The sequence below is a fragment of the Gambusia affinis genome, linkage group LG15, assembly GCF_019740435.1.
Source record: "Gambusia affinis linkage group LG15, SWU_Gaff_1.0, whole genome shotgun sequence".
NCBI classification, from domain to species: domain Eukaryota; kingdom Metazoa; phylum Chordata; class Actinopteri; order Cyprinodontiformes; family Poeciliidae; genus Gambusia; species Gambusia affinis.
The window spans coordinates 11,700,696-11,718,195 of record NC_057882.1 but is presented as its reverse complement, the minus strand read 5'-3'; the positions used below and the strand labels follow the sequence as shown (position 1 = coordinate 11,718,195).

General features: G+C 39.1%; 1 protein-coding gene across 1 annotated transcript in view; it reads left to right on the top strand.

Annotated features, from left to right (window-relative positions):
* The window catches only part of LOC122844835 (sorting nexin-19-like), a 100,013-nt gene extending 93,805 nt beyond the window's left edge, over positions 1-6,208 (top strand). Inside the window, exons 6-15 of the mRNA XM_044140627.1 lie at positions 1,364-1,502; positions 1,588-1,688; positions 1,752-1,871; positions 1,968-2,086; positions 2,181-2,268; positions 2,373-2,523; positions 3,554-3,677; positions 4,221-4,405; positions 4,496-4,583; positions 4,737-6,208. Of these exons, the coding sequence (XP_043996562.1) occupies positions 1,364-1,502; positions 1,588-1,688; positions 1,752-1,871; positions 1,968-2,086; positions 2,181-2,268; positions 2,373-2,523; positions 3,554-3,677; positions 4,221-4,405; positions 4,496-4,583; positions 4,737-4,866 (1,245 nt within the window). The 3' untranslated portion in view covers positions 4,867-6,208. The remainder of the gene's footprint in view (positions 1-1,363; positions 1,503-1,587; positions 1,689-1,751; positions 1,872-1,967; positions 2,087-2,180; positions 2,269-2,372; positions 2,524-3,553; positions 3,678-4,220; positions 4,406-4,495; positions 4,584-4,736) is intronic.
* The last annotated feature ends 11,292 nt before the right edge of the window (positions 6,209-17,500 follow it).

The window sequence follows — 17,500 nt, the reverse complement described above, 5'->3', positions numbered from 1 at the left end:
TTTATATTATATTTTCTGAACTATTACTACAATGATAATGACTGGAGACTCTTGAGGTGGATTCAGTCTCTCTCAGAGATTGAACTCTGATCTGTGAATGGTGCCACTGTCGTAGTTGCGAGTTAAAAACCCCTTCACATTGTTTTTGTTTGTGAACAAATCAAGGAGGAGTATTTTGGCTGTTTGAAAGGAGCTGGATCTTTTTTATCTCATTGTTTCACTTGGACTTTATTTGATCAGTGTACATTATAATGGTTTAAAATATTGATTAGAACTTTATTTGGTATGTCTTGATTAAATTGTTAGTGTTACACATTTATCTTTATCTTGTTTGGAGGAGCAGCAGGAGAGGAGTTGTGTGTATCTGTGTGACACACTAAACAAGTCAATCAATTGATAAGAATATCACAATTTCAGACCAAGATCACTGATGTATTTTTGTCAATTTTACATATTGTATCAATGAAAAACTCTGTGTAGTACTGACTAAAAGTGATACCAGCCGTCAGAAGCTTAAAAATTGTGTTTCTGCAGCCATTATGGATATTGAACTAAGGATTTCTTGTCCTGCCAATTGAAATTTCTAGACCTCTCTCATTATCTGAACAATAACCACATCAAACACACAATTATTGCTTTATCTCTAGTGTTAAAGCAAAATAAGAATAAAAAACGACCCTGTTCAACCACTGTAACTCCAGGTAAAGATACGAAAGTCTTTATAAAGATTGTTCTGAGTTATGTTACCGTAACTCAGAACAAGATTTTGTTGAAATACATAAAAATGACATCCTAGCTCATCAATGTACAAATAGAATAAAATAGCTTATGGATGTCAACACGCTATTGAGTCATTGTTGGGGACGATGGGGTTTTGTTTGTACAAATGGACATTTTTAATGTCTTTATTCAGACAAATTTAGGACAAGACCAGATTTCTAAGCAAAGTCCAGTTTTGAAGTTTTAATTTCATTTTGGATCTGGTAGCAGGTTATTTCTTGTCTAACTAGAAAAGATCAAAAGGGAAAATTTCAAACTGTATAACAACAGAAAAATTATTAAAACTCAAATTAAAGGTTTCAGGAAAAATAATCCAGGCTTTAACCATATTACTTATTTTAATCTTTAAGAAGACCCCAAGCTTAATCTTGCCCTCCCATTATCAGTACAAGATTTCAAAAAAGACTAATGTAACGCTTGGCACAAAATTATCGTTATCGTTGTCTGACAGGATCAAAAGTTTAACAAATTCTTACTCTGATCAAAGCTAAGCTGTACTTTTACAAAATGCTTTTGTGTGTCTATTTATTAACCATGCAGTTTACCTTTATATGACCAAATCATCATCATTTTTTTTTTACAGTTTGAGACGGTGGCTGATGGCGACTGCACAGGTGCTGCACCACCGGCAGTCTGTCACTCCGTTAACCGCAGATACAGCGAGTTCCTCAACCTGCAAGCACGCTTGGAGGAGAAGCCAGAGCTCAAGAAGCTAATCCGAAGTGAATGATAAACTACTTTCATGTCAAGTAAATCATATTATTCCAATGAAAGTGCATCCTTATCTGTAAATGGAATGCTTTTCAGATGTCAAAGGCCCAAAGAAAATATTTCCTGACCTTCCTTTTGGCAACCAGGACAGCGAGAAGGTTGAAGCTCGTAAAAGCCAACTGGATACCTTCCTGAAGGTATGTTGAACATGTAGGACTTAAATGTATGGCGATATATTTTATGTGCTCTTGTTTTTGTAGCAATTAAGCAGTACTCCCGAGACAGCTAACAGTGAAGACATGCAGGAGTTCCTGGCTATCAACTCAGATGTTTGCTCGTATTTTGGAAGAAAGCCCTTAACAAAGTCAAGAATTGATAAGGTAGCTAAAAACAGACTGAAGAAATCAGATTTATAGTTTCATGTTTCATCTTGATTATCTCTTGTACTGTTTAACTTCTCAAACTTGCGACCGAAGATGATGGAAAATGCTTTAGATACTCTGAGGACAGCATTCCCTCATCCTGAGCTTTTCAGTCCAACCGAGGACGTTGAGGGCGATACTGACGGAAGAACAATGGACCACAGAAAGTACAGGTGACAGCCCTGTCTGTTTAGTGCTCTGTGCAATAATGCTTTAAAAAGCATAAGTAAAACGTTATTCTGTTTGCTTCTTTATGTCATGCCTCAGGAGGCTTTTCCCAAGTAAAGTTTCTCAATCGCTCAATATTCCAGATCTCCATCCTAAAGTGACATACTGCTTCAGTGAAGGCAGCTCTGTGAGATAACACACTGAACACATTTGTAAAATGCGTTCTCCAAGCAGAAAGCAGACAGAGTTGACATATTCCTTCCAATCAATCCATTTGTTGTGACTGTTCAGGTGCTCAATGGCATGTCACTGGGTGGCTTGGAGAACTTCGTCAGAGAGCAGGAAAGACTTATTGGTGGGCCAAACATGACAGAATCAGTCAAGCCGAGCTACGAGCTGAACGCTAAAGACAAGAAGATTTCAGGGAAAACTCATGGGACAGGTTGGGATAATGATACAGTGCCCTGCAAAAATATTCAGATGTGTGCTCCTCTAATAAGCCTTTGTTGAAGTAAACCATGAAAAGTACGTCTAAAGTTTGCTGGAAAACACAGCAAACATATACAAGAATGTTCTCTGGTGAGATGAGTACCGGTACACTTTTTTGGCATTTTTAAGCCAGAAAGTGGTGGAAAACTAACTTTACTCGATCACTGTGAACGCATCACGCTACAGGAAAGTAATTGAAGCCGATCAGAGTAGAAGATTCATGAAGCTGAATAGAGCTGTGAGAAAATACTTTACTGTGTTGCTGGGAGGTACACTTCCACTAAAGACCCACAGCGAATTAGTTTATATTCATGTTGTAGGATGACCCAGTCAAAGTCCAGGCCTGAATCCAATTCCTTCTGTTGCAGGACTGAGAACTTTATGTTGAAAAGTGTTCTCCATTTAATCATATTTAGCTTGGGCTATTTTGCAAAAAAGGAGCATAAAACCCTTAAGAACATGAACTCTGCTCATCTCTTTTTAAGTTTTTGCAAAGTGCCTCGGGATGATATTTGTTGTGAATTGGCGCAATACCAATAAACTGAATTTAATTGAATTAAGCAGGTTACTTCTGAAGACAAGAGTTATTCAGGAGTAATAACATCATGCAAACTCTATATAAAAGCATGCCACACTTTACAAATCTTTATTCAGGAAATGATTACATTATTTTCTTCCAGTATAAAATTATGTTTCACTTTGCGTATCATATAACACTCCAATAAAACAAGTCAAAGTGTTTTTGAATTTGACAAAAATGTGAAAAACGTCAATGAATACTTTTGCACGACTCTGTAGTTTTATCTGTACTGTAGCGCAGCAGTAACCTGCAGTGACTTAGTTTCTCCACTAGGGTTCGCTAGAACTCCATCGTGTGGCCAAACCTGACCTAGTTGCGTTGTAGCATCCGAACCATTCATTTCAGACGTTTTAAGTCGCTGTGTTGACATGATTTATCCAGCGCGTATTTGTGTCCACCGCAGACACAGCTGTGGCAGATGTTGCTTTGAACATTTTGTGCCTGTTGATGAAGGATCATTGGAGCTGGCTCTGCACAGAGAACATCCAGAAGGCCATCAGACTTCTCTTTGGCACCTTCATTGAAAGGTAGTTTTTTTTGGGGGGATTTCATCTGACTTTGCATAGTAAATGCGAACAGCACCACACACACATAAATAAATGGCAACAGATGCATTTTCAAGCATTTATGTTTTGTTATAGAAGTACCAGGATTGGTACAGAGAAGTACCAAGATTTTCCAGTCTTAATTTTTATATTTGGGTGTGGCTTTCTTTTTATTTTGGCAACAATTCATCAGGATTACAGATTTTTGCTGGTTTATATCAGAGTTTGATAAATTGACCAAAATGCCCACATTTAGTATAAAGAAGATCTAAACCAGGAGTGGGCACTCCTCATCCTCGAGGGTCGGTGTCCTGCAACTCTTAGATGTCTGCCTGGTCCAACACACCTGAATCTAATAGCTGAATCACCTCCCAAGTGCAGTCAGGTTCTCCAGAGTCCTGCTAATGACCTCTTTATTTGACTCAGGTGTGTTGAAGTAGAGCTACATCTAAATGTTGCAGGACACCGGCCCTCAAGGACCAGGAGTGCCCACCCCTCTTCTAAACTATCCCATTTCCATTCCAGATGGCTGGACATAGGCGCTGCCCACCTAACCAGCGCCCCCTGCTGGGTGATTTACCTCCAGGTCTTGCAAGAAGCTGTGTGGCCAGGTGGGACGCTGCCTGCTCAACCTCGGCCTGAACGAAGTGTTGCTGAAAAGAAGGAAACCAAGGAGCAATGTCTGAACTGCCTAATGCAGCTGCTTCCTGGTCTGTAGTAGCTGCAGGGTTTAAGTTTAGCTGTTGTGATTTGAGTGGTGTCTCGGTGTGAACTCAGTTTATCTTTTTATGCCTTGATAGAGTTAATAGCTGATATGTTGGGAAGCGAGAAGTACAGACTGAGCTTGGAGACCATGCTGGAGTCTTTACAGGACTATCAGATAAACAAGTAAGTCATTTCGGAAAGCACCATGATTCTGCTAATCTAATAATCAACACAGAGGAATTGAACAAAATGTGTAAATGAAGGTCTAATTCATGAATTCGCGTTTCCTAGAGGCTCTTCACATTTGTCAGTGATTGTTTGTGTTCTTGTCTGCAGGCATTTGATCTACAGCATCTGTGACCTGCTGCTGGAGTTTCTGATCCCTGAGTCCAGCGATGTGATCTTTCAGAGATCTCTGCTGCAGAGCCTGACTAAAGACACAGAGAGAAACAGTCTTCATATGTGATAAGCATCTGAGAAATGTAGCCATTTGATGCTCAATGCACATTATAGTTGTCTGATTAATATAACATGGTCATAAAGTCTATTTCAGGAGTGGGCACTGCTGTTCCTTTTAAATCACCGGGCACTCTGCTGTCCTGCAACTTTTAAATGCATCTCTACTTCAACACACGTGAGTCAAATAATGAGGTCATTAGCAGGACTCTGGAGAACCTGACTGCACTTGGGAGGTGATTCAGCTGCTGGATTCAGGTGTGTTGGACCAGAGAGACATCTCAGAGTTGCAGGACACCGACCCTCGAGGACCAGGAGTGCCCACCTCAGGACTATCGTACACAATCGCTGTGGAGTCATGGTGCAGCAGGTATTACTGCAGAGGATAATGAAATGTAAATATTCAGTGATATAAAGACAGAACACACAAGAAATGCTTTCAGGCAATAGATCAGAAGGAAGAAATCATCTCATTTGTAGATTTACCTCGCTTAATCTGCAAGTTGGACCAGCCACATTGTGAATACTTGAGAAGTTTGATAAATACAAAACTGTGCTCTTTTTCTTGCTTCTTATTCTTTTTTTCATGTATTTTTATTTATGGTGTTTCACATTGGAATATTTTTTCTCTTTGTATTGTGGTTTAATTTGTAATGCTACAGGTTGAAGTGCATGTCATATATGTGCACTGCATCTGCATGAATACTTTGTTTACAAGACTCCAGGTGAATTTACTGTGAAACAAAGTATGGGCATGTGGAAAAGCAGTACCTGCCCACTTTGGTGCAGGATGTGTGATGCTGTGATGTGTGATGCTGTGGGCCTGTTTCTGGATCATCATTGTGTTTTTTATGGGTCATACAGGCAGATACCCTGGGTGGCATTACAATGGGGGTTGCATGAGGGACAAAAAAACAAAAGCAACTTATCTGTGAGTTGTAACTTCGACAGATTTTTTTTTTTTCTTTCACAGTTAAGGATGAGTTGGCATCCAGTGTGTTTATTAGTGAAGACAGAAATGGTCAACAAGACTAAAGCAATCTTTCTCCAATCTCAGACCCAATACCCAATACGTGACGGTGTGTGTGTGTGTGTGTGTGTGTGTACTAAAAAGAAGACAGAATAAGAGAGTCAGGACTCCGGATGGAAGAAACTGTGCAAAGAGGATTGTTCAAAGATTTTTTTCTGTATGTTCCAGCCTTGTGAAATGTTATAAGAGAACACTGAGTGCTGTTGGATAAAGGACTTTCTACCAAGTATTAACATCCAGCATTTAAGTGTTTGAGACACTAGTGGTGTTGTGAAAAGGCCACAAACATGGCATTCAACTCTGGTAAATATATTAATTAAACCGAGTATTTGTTTTGTCTTTTGATTCAAAAGAAAGTTTTTTACTCCGGATGATCATTTCTGGGTTTATGCATTTTTTCCCCTCTTACATCCATAGCTGTCATAAAGATTTTCTGTTGTTTTTGCAGATGGATAATTTTGTTTTTATGTATATTTGCCATGCTAGCTCAATCAGAGATAATCCTGCTTTATAATGCAACTATTATCCATATGGTTGCATATCATTGTTTAAAATTTGATCAAGGTTTAATAATGATTTCTCAAACATTTTAAGTTGAAGCTTTACCTTAAAGTCAAGTCAGCTTTTCCCCAGAATGTCTTTGTATGAATACGTCATTTAGGCCTTAAACTGAACTGTTAGACATCACAATTAATGATTCATGAAAAATCTCTAATTAAAATTTAATCAGTAAAACGTGTACAGCCAATATGTCTAAAATCTTTTGATCCCCAAAAAATATATATATTCTGCTTCACAGCCAATTTCTGTGATAGTGATCAGATTAACACTTTAAATGAATGGCTTATGAAACCTCAGTGCAAATATTTATTTTATGTTTGACTCAAGTGGCAGATGAAGACAGGAGGCCAAAATACTCAGGGTCCGTGAACTGCTTCCATGTATCAGTCTAACTTCATCTGACGGGGCACAAAATGTTGTTTTGAAGCCTAACACCTTAAGCTTAACACAGAACACAATAAATATGGTTTAAATTTATGTGGTTTCCCTTTTAGTCACTGTTCCATCAATTTGTGTGGTCACTACTGTCACACTGCATGCTGCTAATATTTTGCAACTGACTGACACAAAGTGAGTTGCAACAACGAAGGAAATTGTACATATTGTGCAATGCATTGATACGAGGTGGGGCAGATTCATGCTTCCACCTTATTTCTGCCAAAATCTGACTCTACCATCTGAATGTTACAGCTAAAATCCAGATTCACTGGACTAGAAAAGCTCATAAAAGTGTGGTCTTCTGTTGCAAAAAGTCAAACATTTTGTGCATTTAGGGCACTTAATACAACTGGTTGTATTAAGTGCTTTTTGGACCTGATGCTGCCTTTTTGTCGTCTGACCATTTTGAACATGAGAGATGGTTATGTGTGGAAAACTTGCAGTAGATCAGTTCATATGCTCAAATTCAGGAAAATCCCCTTTTTTTCATATTCTGGTCGTCTACTTGAACTTTAAATCACATTCAGCCTGTCTGCCCAAATGGATCGAGTCTGTGCCATGTGATTAGTATTTGGAGTGTCTTCTGTGTTTTCTACTATAATGCTGTCACTGGACAGGTGGCTCTAATAAAGTGGCTGGTGAAATTAAAAACATCAGAAGTTTGGTTGATCTTAAAGGGAAGTCTGGTCCAGAAGAATGAAATAAAACATGTAGAAGAAAATCAAGACTTTCACGTTAACGCCTGTGATTAGTCTAAAAACTTTAGCATGTTATTATTACATAATTCATATTAGTGGTCTTTTACTGTATTCATAAGTGCAGAGTCATAAACGCAAATGAAAAAAATGAGTGAGGAGCGTCAGACTGGTGTGCTCAGCTGCAAATTTCTCTTTAAAAAACACAGCGATGGATAAAGCCAAATTAGTATGTAGCCCACTGGTTGTCCTTCCTACGAAGCACAACCAGTTTATTGTTAACGTTTCTAAATTATATTTGAAACAAAATGACTTATGCCCTTTTTCAAAACCTAGGAAATAAAAAATAGGAAAGCCTGGAAAACTGAGATGTTTGATTTGAGACAATAAAATATTATTATTTTTTTTTTATGAAAGTATGACTAATCTGATTGCAGTTTTTAGTTGACTATTTGACTAAAAAAATTTAGCAAAATTTAACATATATGATCTTCTAAGGCATTAATCTGTTTGATGAAAAGCTGCTGAGAGAATATAACTCTGCAGCAGGGATTAAAACCTTTCTCCAGTCTAAGCAATGTGGATTATAAAAGCAAAACCCCGGAATCAGAGAAGCTGCTGTGAAAGTTTGTTCAATTGCCTGTTTTATTTCTCAGTGCTTCGAATAACAGCAAGAAATCAAATTAATAAAAAACAGGGAGTTCGATGTGCTGTGGTGGCGAGGGGTAAAGCATAACCCAAATATGGAGGCCTCAGTTCTCAACGTGGCTGTTTAGGTTTGAGTCCTGCCCAGATGACCTTTGCTGCATGTCTCCCCCTCTCATTACCCACTTTCCTGTCTAATGACTCTCAAATAAAGGCTCCTAGAGCCAATAAAACCTTAAGAAAAAACAGACAGGGAGCCAGTAAACAAGATAGAGCATCAGAGTTTATGCCCTTTTTCAAGCCAATTTAAAAAGGAGCAATTGCATTCCAAACAATGTGAAAAGGACAAAGAAAACTCTTCTAGATGAACAAACTGTGTATTGCAAAAGTCTAGTGTAAATTGGATAAATTATTGGACTACTTCATCCAGGTCCTTGAGGAGCAGATTAGGTTTTTACTTTGGCAAAAACTGGTTTAAAACTTCCACTAATCAGTGTCTCCAACTTAAATGAGCTGTCAGAAATCCCTTCCAGACTTTTGAAAGAACTGGAACTGTGTGGAGCCAAAGAGCCCAGGATTAGACTTTCTAAATCAGATTACATTTAGTTATGCAAAATGAAGAAAACTTTGATTAAATCCACATCACAACTATTTGATGAGGACTGCTAAATGTTTCTTTTTATGACTTTTGGGCAAATAAATTTGAATATTTATTTTAAAAAGCCAGGAAAAATATGGCAAACCACAGGCTTCAAAGTCAAAGCTTTGAGCATATGGAGTAAAACCTTAGGTTTTGTTAGTGACATCATTGTTTGTTCAGATGAAGGCTCTGTCCCCCCTCGGCCCTGCAACAATAAGACAATCAGTAATGGACAGATAGCTCACAGTAGGTTAAGTTTGAGCCTGTGGCACTGGTTTAAAATAACTGAATGTTTAAAAATGAATATTCAAATTCAGGAATGCAACAATACGAAAAAGTTGGGCCGATATTGATATGTGATGTTAATATCGCTGTCATGACTGATAACCGATATTTACCAATATTATATATATTTCACTACCATTTTGACACCTTCGGGAGAAAAACAGGTAGAAACAAATACAAAACAAATATTGATTGTTTATTTATTGGGAAATAAATAAAACTGAGCCACCAATATCGATATGTTTAAAATGACTAATATCAGACGATACCAATGCTGGTGCCAATATATTGTGCATCTCTACTCAAATTATAGCTATATACCCAGAAATGCAACAAAAATAATCCGCCTCACTCTGATACATAATTGCAACTTTTATTAATGTATACAATTGTATAAAATACCATGTTAATAATATTTAAACTCATATAAGAAGGAGGGAAAAAATCTAAACAGACTTTGTTGGGACCCCTGGTACTGTTCCTGCAAACATCTGCTTCAGTCTGGTCAAGTCAATTCTATACGTTTCAGAATCATTAAAGCTAGAATGCAATGTAAGAATCAATCAATTATTCAAACAATCAATCAAGAGTATTAAGCAGCACCTCTAGGCCGAAGCACATCGTCTCACTCACTAGCACAACGGGCTACAGAGCAGATGCTTGTACTTTCCAAATTGTCTTAATCACTGCTTTTATAGTCGTAATATGCTCTCCTAATTTTCTCAGGGTTTCATGAGTACACACAGTCCTTGTAAAATCTTCAAAAGATCAGCAGCAGGAAAGTGGTGGAAGATTCCTTATTTCTGGTTAGTCATATTCTAATATCCATAACAGAAAATTTGTGAATGTTAAACTACTTCATAGTTCATTTGGGCTGCTAAGGTCCTCTGCTGGTTTTAGATATTTTCTGTTATTCACTTTGAGTTTGTCAAAAGTAGTGGAGTTTTGATGGCTACACTGAGCCCTTTGTGACAACTGAGGGTGAAGAATCTGCAACTTCACATCCCAGAAGAACCTCTATTCTTTCCAGAAAACGACGCGCGAACGACCCATCGAATTTGACGGAGTACGACTTTGTGGATGCGAGGACACCATCTATTTCTCCTGCATCCTGGCATGAAGAGTATATTCTATTTCTTTGCCGTGATGACGGTCTTGATTTCTTTGAGTAAGACGGTGTGATTTCTGCTGAGCACTGTCTGATCTCATGGAGGGGGTGTCAAGAAATCTGATATTTGTGTATGAGATCTGTCCAGGCTCATTGCAGAAAAACCGAGCATAAAAAGGCCTGAAGAGATTGTTGCAGCTTTGTAGGTTGATTAATGCTGTTTATCAAATGTGTATTCCCTATATTTACTTGATATGTAGTCCCTCTATTGATAAAGAGAAAGAAAAAGTTATAATGATGAACTAAAATCAAATAATCTATGGTTGTTAAAATGTAATGAATTAAAATGTAATGAATTGAGGTTTTACACAGGAGGAGAAATAACCCTTTGCAGCGACAGGAAGTGGTTAGAAGTCAGAGCGTGGATTCTCAGAGAGTTCTAAATATTCATTAAGAAACGGCAGATTTATAAAATAGTTCAGACTATTACTTAGCATGAGAGTTTAATTATAAATTTTATGATAAATTCTAGTTATTATAACATTATGAATGATTGAGAAATGTAGAGGAGGAGAACGGCTGAGTTGTGTGTGCACGGAGCTGCTGACATCCTGTCAGTTGCAACAGGGAGCAGCAACAGGAAGTCAGCAAAGGTGCTTGCTGCCGCTGATTCTCCAGTTTTTAAATAGAAACGAAATGTCATTTGTCAAGAAAAAGTCTAAGTCAAGAAGATGCTGGAGATTTTAATTAACAATAAACAAAGTTATCTTTAAAATGAATCATTTAAGAGGAATTTATACTCAACAGTAAACTTAAAGGTTAAAAAAATAAATATTCTGTTTCCAGCCTGCAGATAAGAAAGACTATCTAAATATTGTGAGTAATTGAATAAGATTTAAAGAGCAACGCTTTTGTTGATGTTGGTTTGCTTATAGTAAACATTTACTCATGTATTAAAACTGTAACTTTGATGTCAAGTAATTAGAATTATGGATTATTCCTAGTTTCTTTTCAGAAAACTTGTAGTAAGCTCACGTTAAGTTACAACTGATGAATTATGGATATTATAATGAATTGGTAGATGATGAATTGGAGAGGTAGAATAAGTTATAAATGTGATTTGTACTCTGAACTTGAAATGGTGGAAGGATGCAGCTGCCTGTGAAAGATCAGAGGAAGGGCGTGAGGTGTGAATGGAGCAGATCTCGGGTTGCAGGTGTCACAAGTGCATTAGTTCAACCGCCCACGTGGAAAAAGAGACACGTGGAGAGTTGGGGCCTGGATGGGACCATGGGTTGCGTGCGCAGAGGTTCCTTGTCTTGGTACACTCCCATGGAGAGAGAGAAAAGAAAGGTATAAAGCCACGAGTCTGAAGAAACACGAGGTTCTTCGTCTCCGGAGCTGAGGCTCAACACAAGAGCGGCAAGAAGACCAGCAGAGGATTACGCCGATGGAACCAAGGAAAGCGAGACTCACCTCACGCCGGATTAACAGGACGAAGATCCACCGACCCACTGCCTTGGTTCCTCATTGGATTACCCTACTCTGCACTCGACCCAACGATCTCAAAATACATCGCACAGACTTGGGGAATTGAACAAAAGTCACAGGATCGATTAAGAGCTGTTCGGTTGGATATAACAGACAGTTCACCTTATTTCAATTCCGAGGAAGGATTTACTTTTTTAAAGATAAAGATTCCGATCAAGAGCTGTTCGGTTGGATATAACAGACAGTTCACCTTATTTCCATTCCGAGGAAGGATTTACTTTTTTAAAGATAAAGATTCCGATCAAGAGCTGTTCAGTTGGATATAACAGACAGTTCATTTTGTTTCATTTCCAAAAAAGGATTAATTTTTCACGGTCACAAGTGGAAGGATTCTAACCAAGGACTTCTGCCGAGAGCCAATGCAATCAGGGTAGGAGTAGGTGTCTGCTGCAACCTCATAACCTTATTTTATAGAAAGATGACAGTGTAGGGAGGTTATTAGGAAATAGTTAAATTGATCTAAATTTTATTGATTTTCTTTGTATGTTAATCTCAAGTGAATTCTGTATGCCTGTCATTTACCCTGCTAAAGCTTGCTTAATAAACGCATATAATATAAAATTCTAATCAGGTTGTGGACCTTGAAATTAATTGAGTCATTTGAATCAAAGTTCTTCTATTTATAGTAAAACCAGTATACACGATTCTAGTAATGTGGTGGCTTCAGACTTTCCTTTGGTGAGTTTAAGATGATGGCCTTGGGACTTGATTTTAATCCTAGTCACTAAAGATTATCCAGCCGTTAACAAGTACTCGTTACATTTTAGAAAGAATACTGCCGTTAACAGAAGTGGTTATTGAAACTATGCAGTTGTGAGGGCTACTCCTGACTGCTTTCCTAACTTAAGAAGGCCATAACTTCTGGACGAAGGTAGTGAGAGCTGGACGAATTTCTTTCGCCACCAGTTTAAACAGATTATCTCAAAGATCTTGTTCAGGGTAAGACCCTGGTCTTAAGAGATTTTCCGGACCTGTTAGACAGAGAACTGGTCAGTAGTCAGCCCCGAGGAATTGAGAGGAGAGGGCGAGGCTGGCTATTGCGTAGTAACAAACATGGCGTCCCTGGGTGGGCTCAAGTCCAACGGAGTAGGAGGGCCCCAGGTAATAAGTCAGTGAAAACAGATGTGTGATTCTGAATAGCTCGCTTAGGGGCTAGCTCTTAGAGAGAAGAGCTAGTGGTGACTGATAAGGCCATCAGTCACAACCCTCGCAGTAACTGTATAGCATACAGGTGAGGGAAAACTTCTACTGAGGATAGATGTCTAGATCCAGACAGTGAAGCTAGTAGCCAACCCAGCCTGGACCCATCCCTGCTCGATAGTACTAAGAGAGGCTTTGGGGGACAGGCAGCTCGACAGACAAAGAAGAAGAAGGGGATCCAAGGAGTTGAACAGCTCCCTCCAGTTCCTGACTAAAGAGAAACAGAAGCCGGTGAAATGGCCAGTGGATCATGTAATACCCCACCCTATCTCGGACTAGCCACCGTAGAGGGGGTGGTTGTAATTAGAAGAACAGCTTCAGGGATTTGGGCAGGAAGAGCCCTGAAGAAATTGGATTGGGCCAAAAATGGAATCCTGTCAATGGAGAAAGAAATGCTGATGTGGAGTGAAGCTAAGAGCTGCTGCCTGGTTTGTTTAACAGCCAACCGACTCCCCACCATTTGGGAGGAACCGGGCCGCGACGAACCCAGACGAACAGAGGCAATGGCAGAGTTTCTGCATACCCTCCCCGTCTCCCCGGTCTCAATTTAGGGGGTCATGATCTGCGGAGGTGCCGGATGAGCAGGTTTATGCCACCGTGTCATGTGCTGGACCGGAGCCACCTCATAAGAAAATTAAAACCAGTACCTGGCAGATGCTCACCTCCACATTACCATGGAAGAAGAAAAGTCAGAAATAACGGATACACAGGCAAGAGGAGAACGAGTCGTCAAGACCAAAGGTCAGCAGAAAAATAGAGGACTAGACGGGAAAAAATATTTTTGGAAAAGTAGGAGATGGCGATGTAAAGATGTCGAGATCATGGCACAGCATGCATTACTTCGCCCCATCAGAACCTCCGGTTTGGAGAGGGCGGGAACCTGGCCCCCTCCAACCAGGCTCTCAAGAAGATCTGCGAAAAACCAAGTGAGGCAGACCCTGGAGAACAACTGCCTCATCGAGCGACAAAACCAGAATGGAAGAAGTCCGCCTGAAAAGAATGCCCACAATACCAAATCTGCCTGCTAACACATCAGATCTCGAAGACTCTGATGACAACGACGACGACTCGGAAACCTCTGAAGGACCCTTGCTACGGATAACGACTACGAACATGGACAAATCCCTTTGTTGCAGAAGTTTGCTGCCGCTTTTAGCTCTACTGATTGCTGCTTATTCTTTTTGCTTTGCGTTGCTGAATATTCGAGATTTTTTTTTTTTTTTGAGGCCTCCTTCCTTCCAACATCCTGAAGAAACGACAGTCATCTAGCGAAGATTCCGGTGAAAGAATCAGAGCGATCCAAGTTCTCTTCGACATTCATCACCTAATGGGGGAAATTAAAACTCCAAGGAGGGGGTGTCAAAAGTAGTGGAGTTTTGATGGCTACACTGAGCCCTTTGTGACAACTGAGGGTGAAGAATCTGCAACTTCACATCCCAGAAGAACCTCTATTCTTTCCAGAAAACGACGCGCGAACGACCCATCGAATTTGACGGAGTACGACTTTGTGGATGCGAGGACACCATCTATTTCTCCTGCATCCTGGCATGAAGAGTATATTCTATTTCTTTGCCGTGATGACGGTCTTGATTTCTTTGAGTAAGACGGTGTGATTTCTGCTGAGCACTGTCTGATCTCATGGAGGGGGTGTCAAGAAATCTGATATTTGTGTATGAGATCTGTCCAGGCTCATTGCAGAAAAACCGAGCATAAAAAGGCCTGAAGAGATTGTTGCAGCTTTGTAGGTTGATTAATGCTGTTTATCAAATGTGTATTCCCTATATTTACTTGATATGTAGTCCCTCTATTGATAAAGAGAAAGAAAAAGTTATAATGATGAACTAAAATCAAATAATCTATGGTTGTTAAAATGTAATGAATTAAAATGTAATGAATTGAGGTTTTACACAGGAGGAGAAATAACCCTTTGCAGCGACAGGAAGTGGTTAGAAGTCAGAGCGTGTGCGGATTCTCAGAGAGTTCTAAATATTCATTAAGAAACGGCAGATTTATAAAAATAGTTCAGACTATTACTTAGCATGAGAGTTTAATTATAAATTTTATGATAAATTCTAGTTATTATAACATTATGAATGATTGAGAAATGTAGAGGAGGAGAACGGCTGAGTTGTGTGTGCACGGAGCTGCTGACATCCTGTCAGTTGCAACAGGGAGCAGCAACAGGAAGTCAGCAAAGGTGCTTGCTGCCGCTGATTCTCCAGTTTTTAAATAGAAACGAAATGTCATTTGTCAAGAAAAGTCTAAGTCAAGAAGATGCTGGAGATTTTAGTTAACAATAAACAAAGTTATCTTTAAAATGAATCATTTAAGAGGAATTTATACTCAACAGTAAACTTAAAGGTTAAAAAAATAAATATTCTGTTTCCAGCCTGCAGATAAGAAAGACTATCTAAATATTGTGAGTAATTGAATAAGATTTAAAGAGCAACGCTTTTGTTGATGTTGGTTTGCTTATAGTAAACATTTACTCATGTATTAAAACTGTAACTTTGATGTCAAGTAATTAGAATTATGGATTATTCCTAGTTTCTTTTCAGAAAACTTGTAGTAAGCTCACGTTAAGTTACAACTGATGAATTATGGATATTATAATGAATTGGTAGATGATGAATTGGAGAGGTAGAATAAGTTATAAATGTGATTTGTACTCTGAACTTGAAATGGTGGAAGGATGCAGCTGCCTGTGAAAGATCAGAGGAAGGGCGTGAGGTGTGAATGGAGCAGATCTCGGGTTGCAGGTGTCACAAGTGCATTAGTTCAACCGCCCACGTGGAAAAAGAGACACGTGGAGAGTTGGGGCCTGGATGGGACCATGGGTTGCGTGCGCAGAGGTTCCTTGTCTTGGTACACTCCCATGGAGAGAGAGAAAAGAAAGGTATAAAGCCACGAGTCTGAAGAAACACGAGGTTCTTCGTCTCCGGAGCTGAGGCTCAACACAAGAGCGGCAAGAAGACCAGCAGAGGATTACGCCGATGGAACCAAGGAAAGCGAGACTCACCTCACTCTGGATTAACAGGAAGATCCACCGACCCACTGCCTTGGTTCCTCATTGGATTACCCTACTCTGCACTCGACCCAACGATCTCAAAATACATCGCACAGACTTGGGGAATTGAACAAAAGTCACAGGATCGATTAAGAGCTGTTCGGTTGGATATAACAGACAGTTCACCTTATTTCAATTCCGAGGAAGGATTTACTTTTTTAAAGATAAAGATTCCGATCAAGAGCTGTTCGGTTGGATATAACAGACAGTTCACCTTATTTCCATTCCGAGGAAGGATTTACTTTTTTAAAGATAAAGATTCGATCAAGAGCTGTTCAGTTGGATATAACAGACAGTTCATTTTGTTTCATTTCCAAAAAAGGATTAATTTTTCACGGTCACAAATGGAAGGATTCTAACCAAGGACTTCTGTTGCCGAGATCCAATTCCATCTGGGTAGGAGTAGGAGTCTGCTGCAACCTCAAAACCTTATTTGATAGAAAGATGACAGTGTAGGGAGGTTATTAGGAAATAGTTAAATTGATCTAAATTTTATTGATTTTCTTTGTATGTTAATCTCAAGTGAATTCTGTATGCCTGTCATTTACCCTGCTAAAGCTTGCTTAATAAATGCATATAATATAAAATTCTAATCAGGTTGTGGACCTTGAAATTAATTGAGTCATTTGAATCAAAGTTCTTCTATTTATAGTAAAACCAGTATACACGATTCTAGTAATGTGGTGGCTTCAGACTTTCCTTTGGTGAGTTTAAGATGATGGCCTTGGGACTTGATTTTAATCCTAGTCACTAAAGATTATCCAGCCGTTAACAAGTACTCGTTACATTTTAGAAAGAATACTGCCGTTAACAGAAGTGGTTATTGAAACTATGCAGTTGTGAGGGCTACTCGGCTGACCGTTTCCTAACTTAAGAAGGCCATAACTTCTGGACGAAGGTAGTGAGAGCTGGACGAATTTCTTTCGCCACCAGTTTAAACAGATTATCTCAAAGATCTTGTTCAGGGTAAGACCCTGGTCTTAAGAGATTTTCCGGACCTGTTAGACAGAGAACTGGTCAGTAGTCAGCCCCGAGGAATTGAGAGGAGAGGGCGAGGCTGGCTATTGCGTAGTAACAAACAAGTTATTTCACTGTTTGAGACGTTTTGCAGAAACGATGCAACTGTTTGTGATTTTATTTATTTTTTGTTAAGAAAATAGTCGTGTATTAGAATGGAGGTTATGCATGAAACGCTTTACCAATCTGACAAAACAAGATGGCTGTATCAGTGGTAGCAGAACAGAACTGAAATCTTCACTCGGTTATGTTTTCACACAAGAACAGCAGCACCTTCATATTTAATAGATTATGACAAGGTCCAGCCATTTTTTATTTCACAAATGCACATAAATGTTTTTCACTAAATCAATTATTTAAAATGTCACACATCTGAGGATCACATCTCATGGGTTTTTCATTTTCCC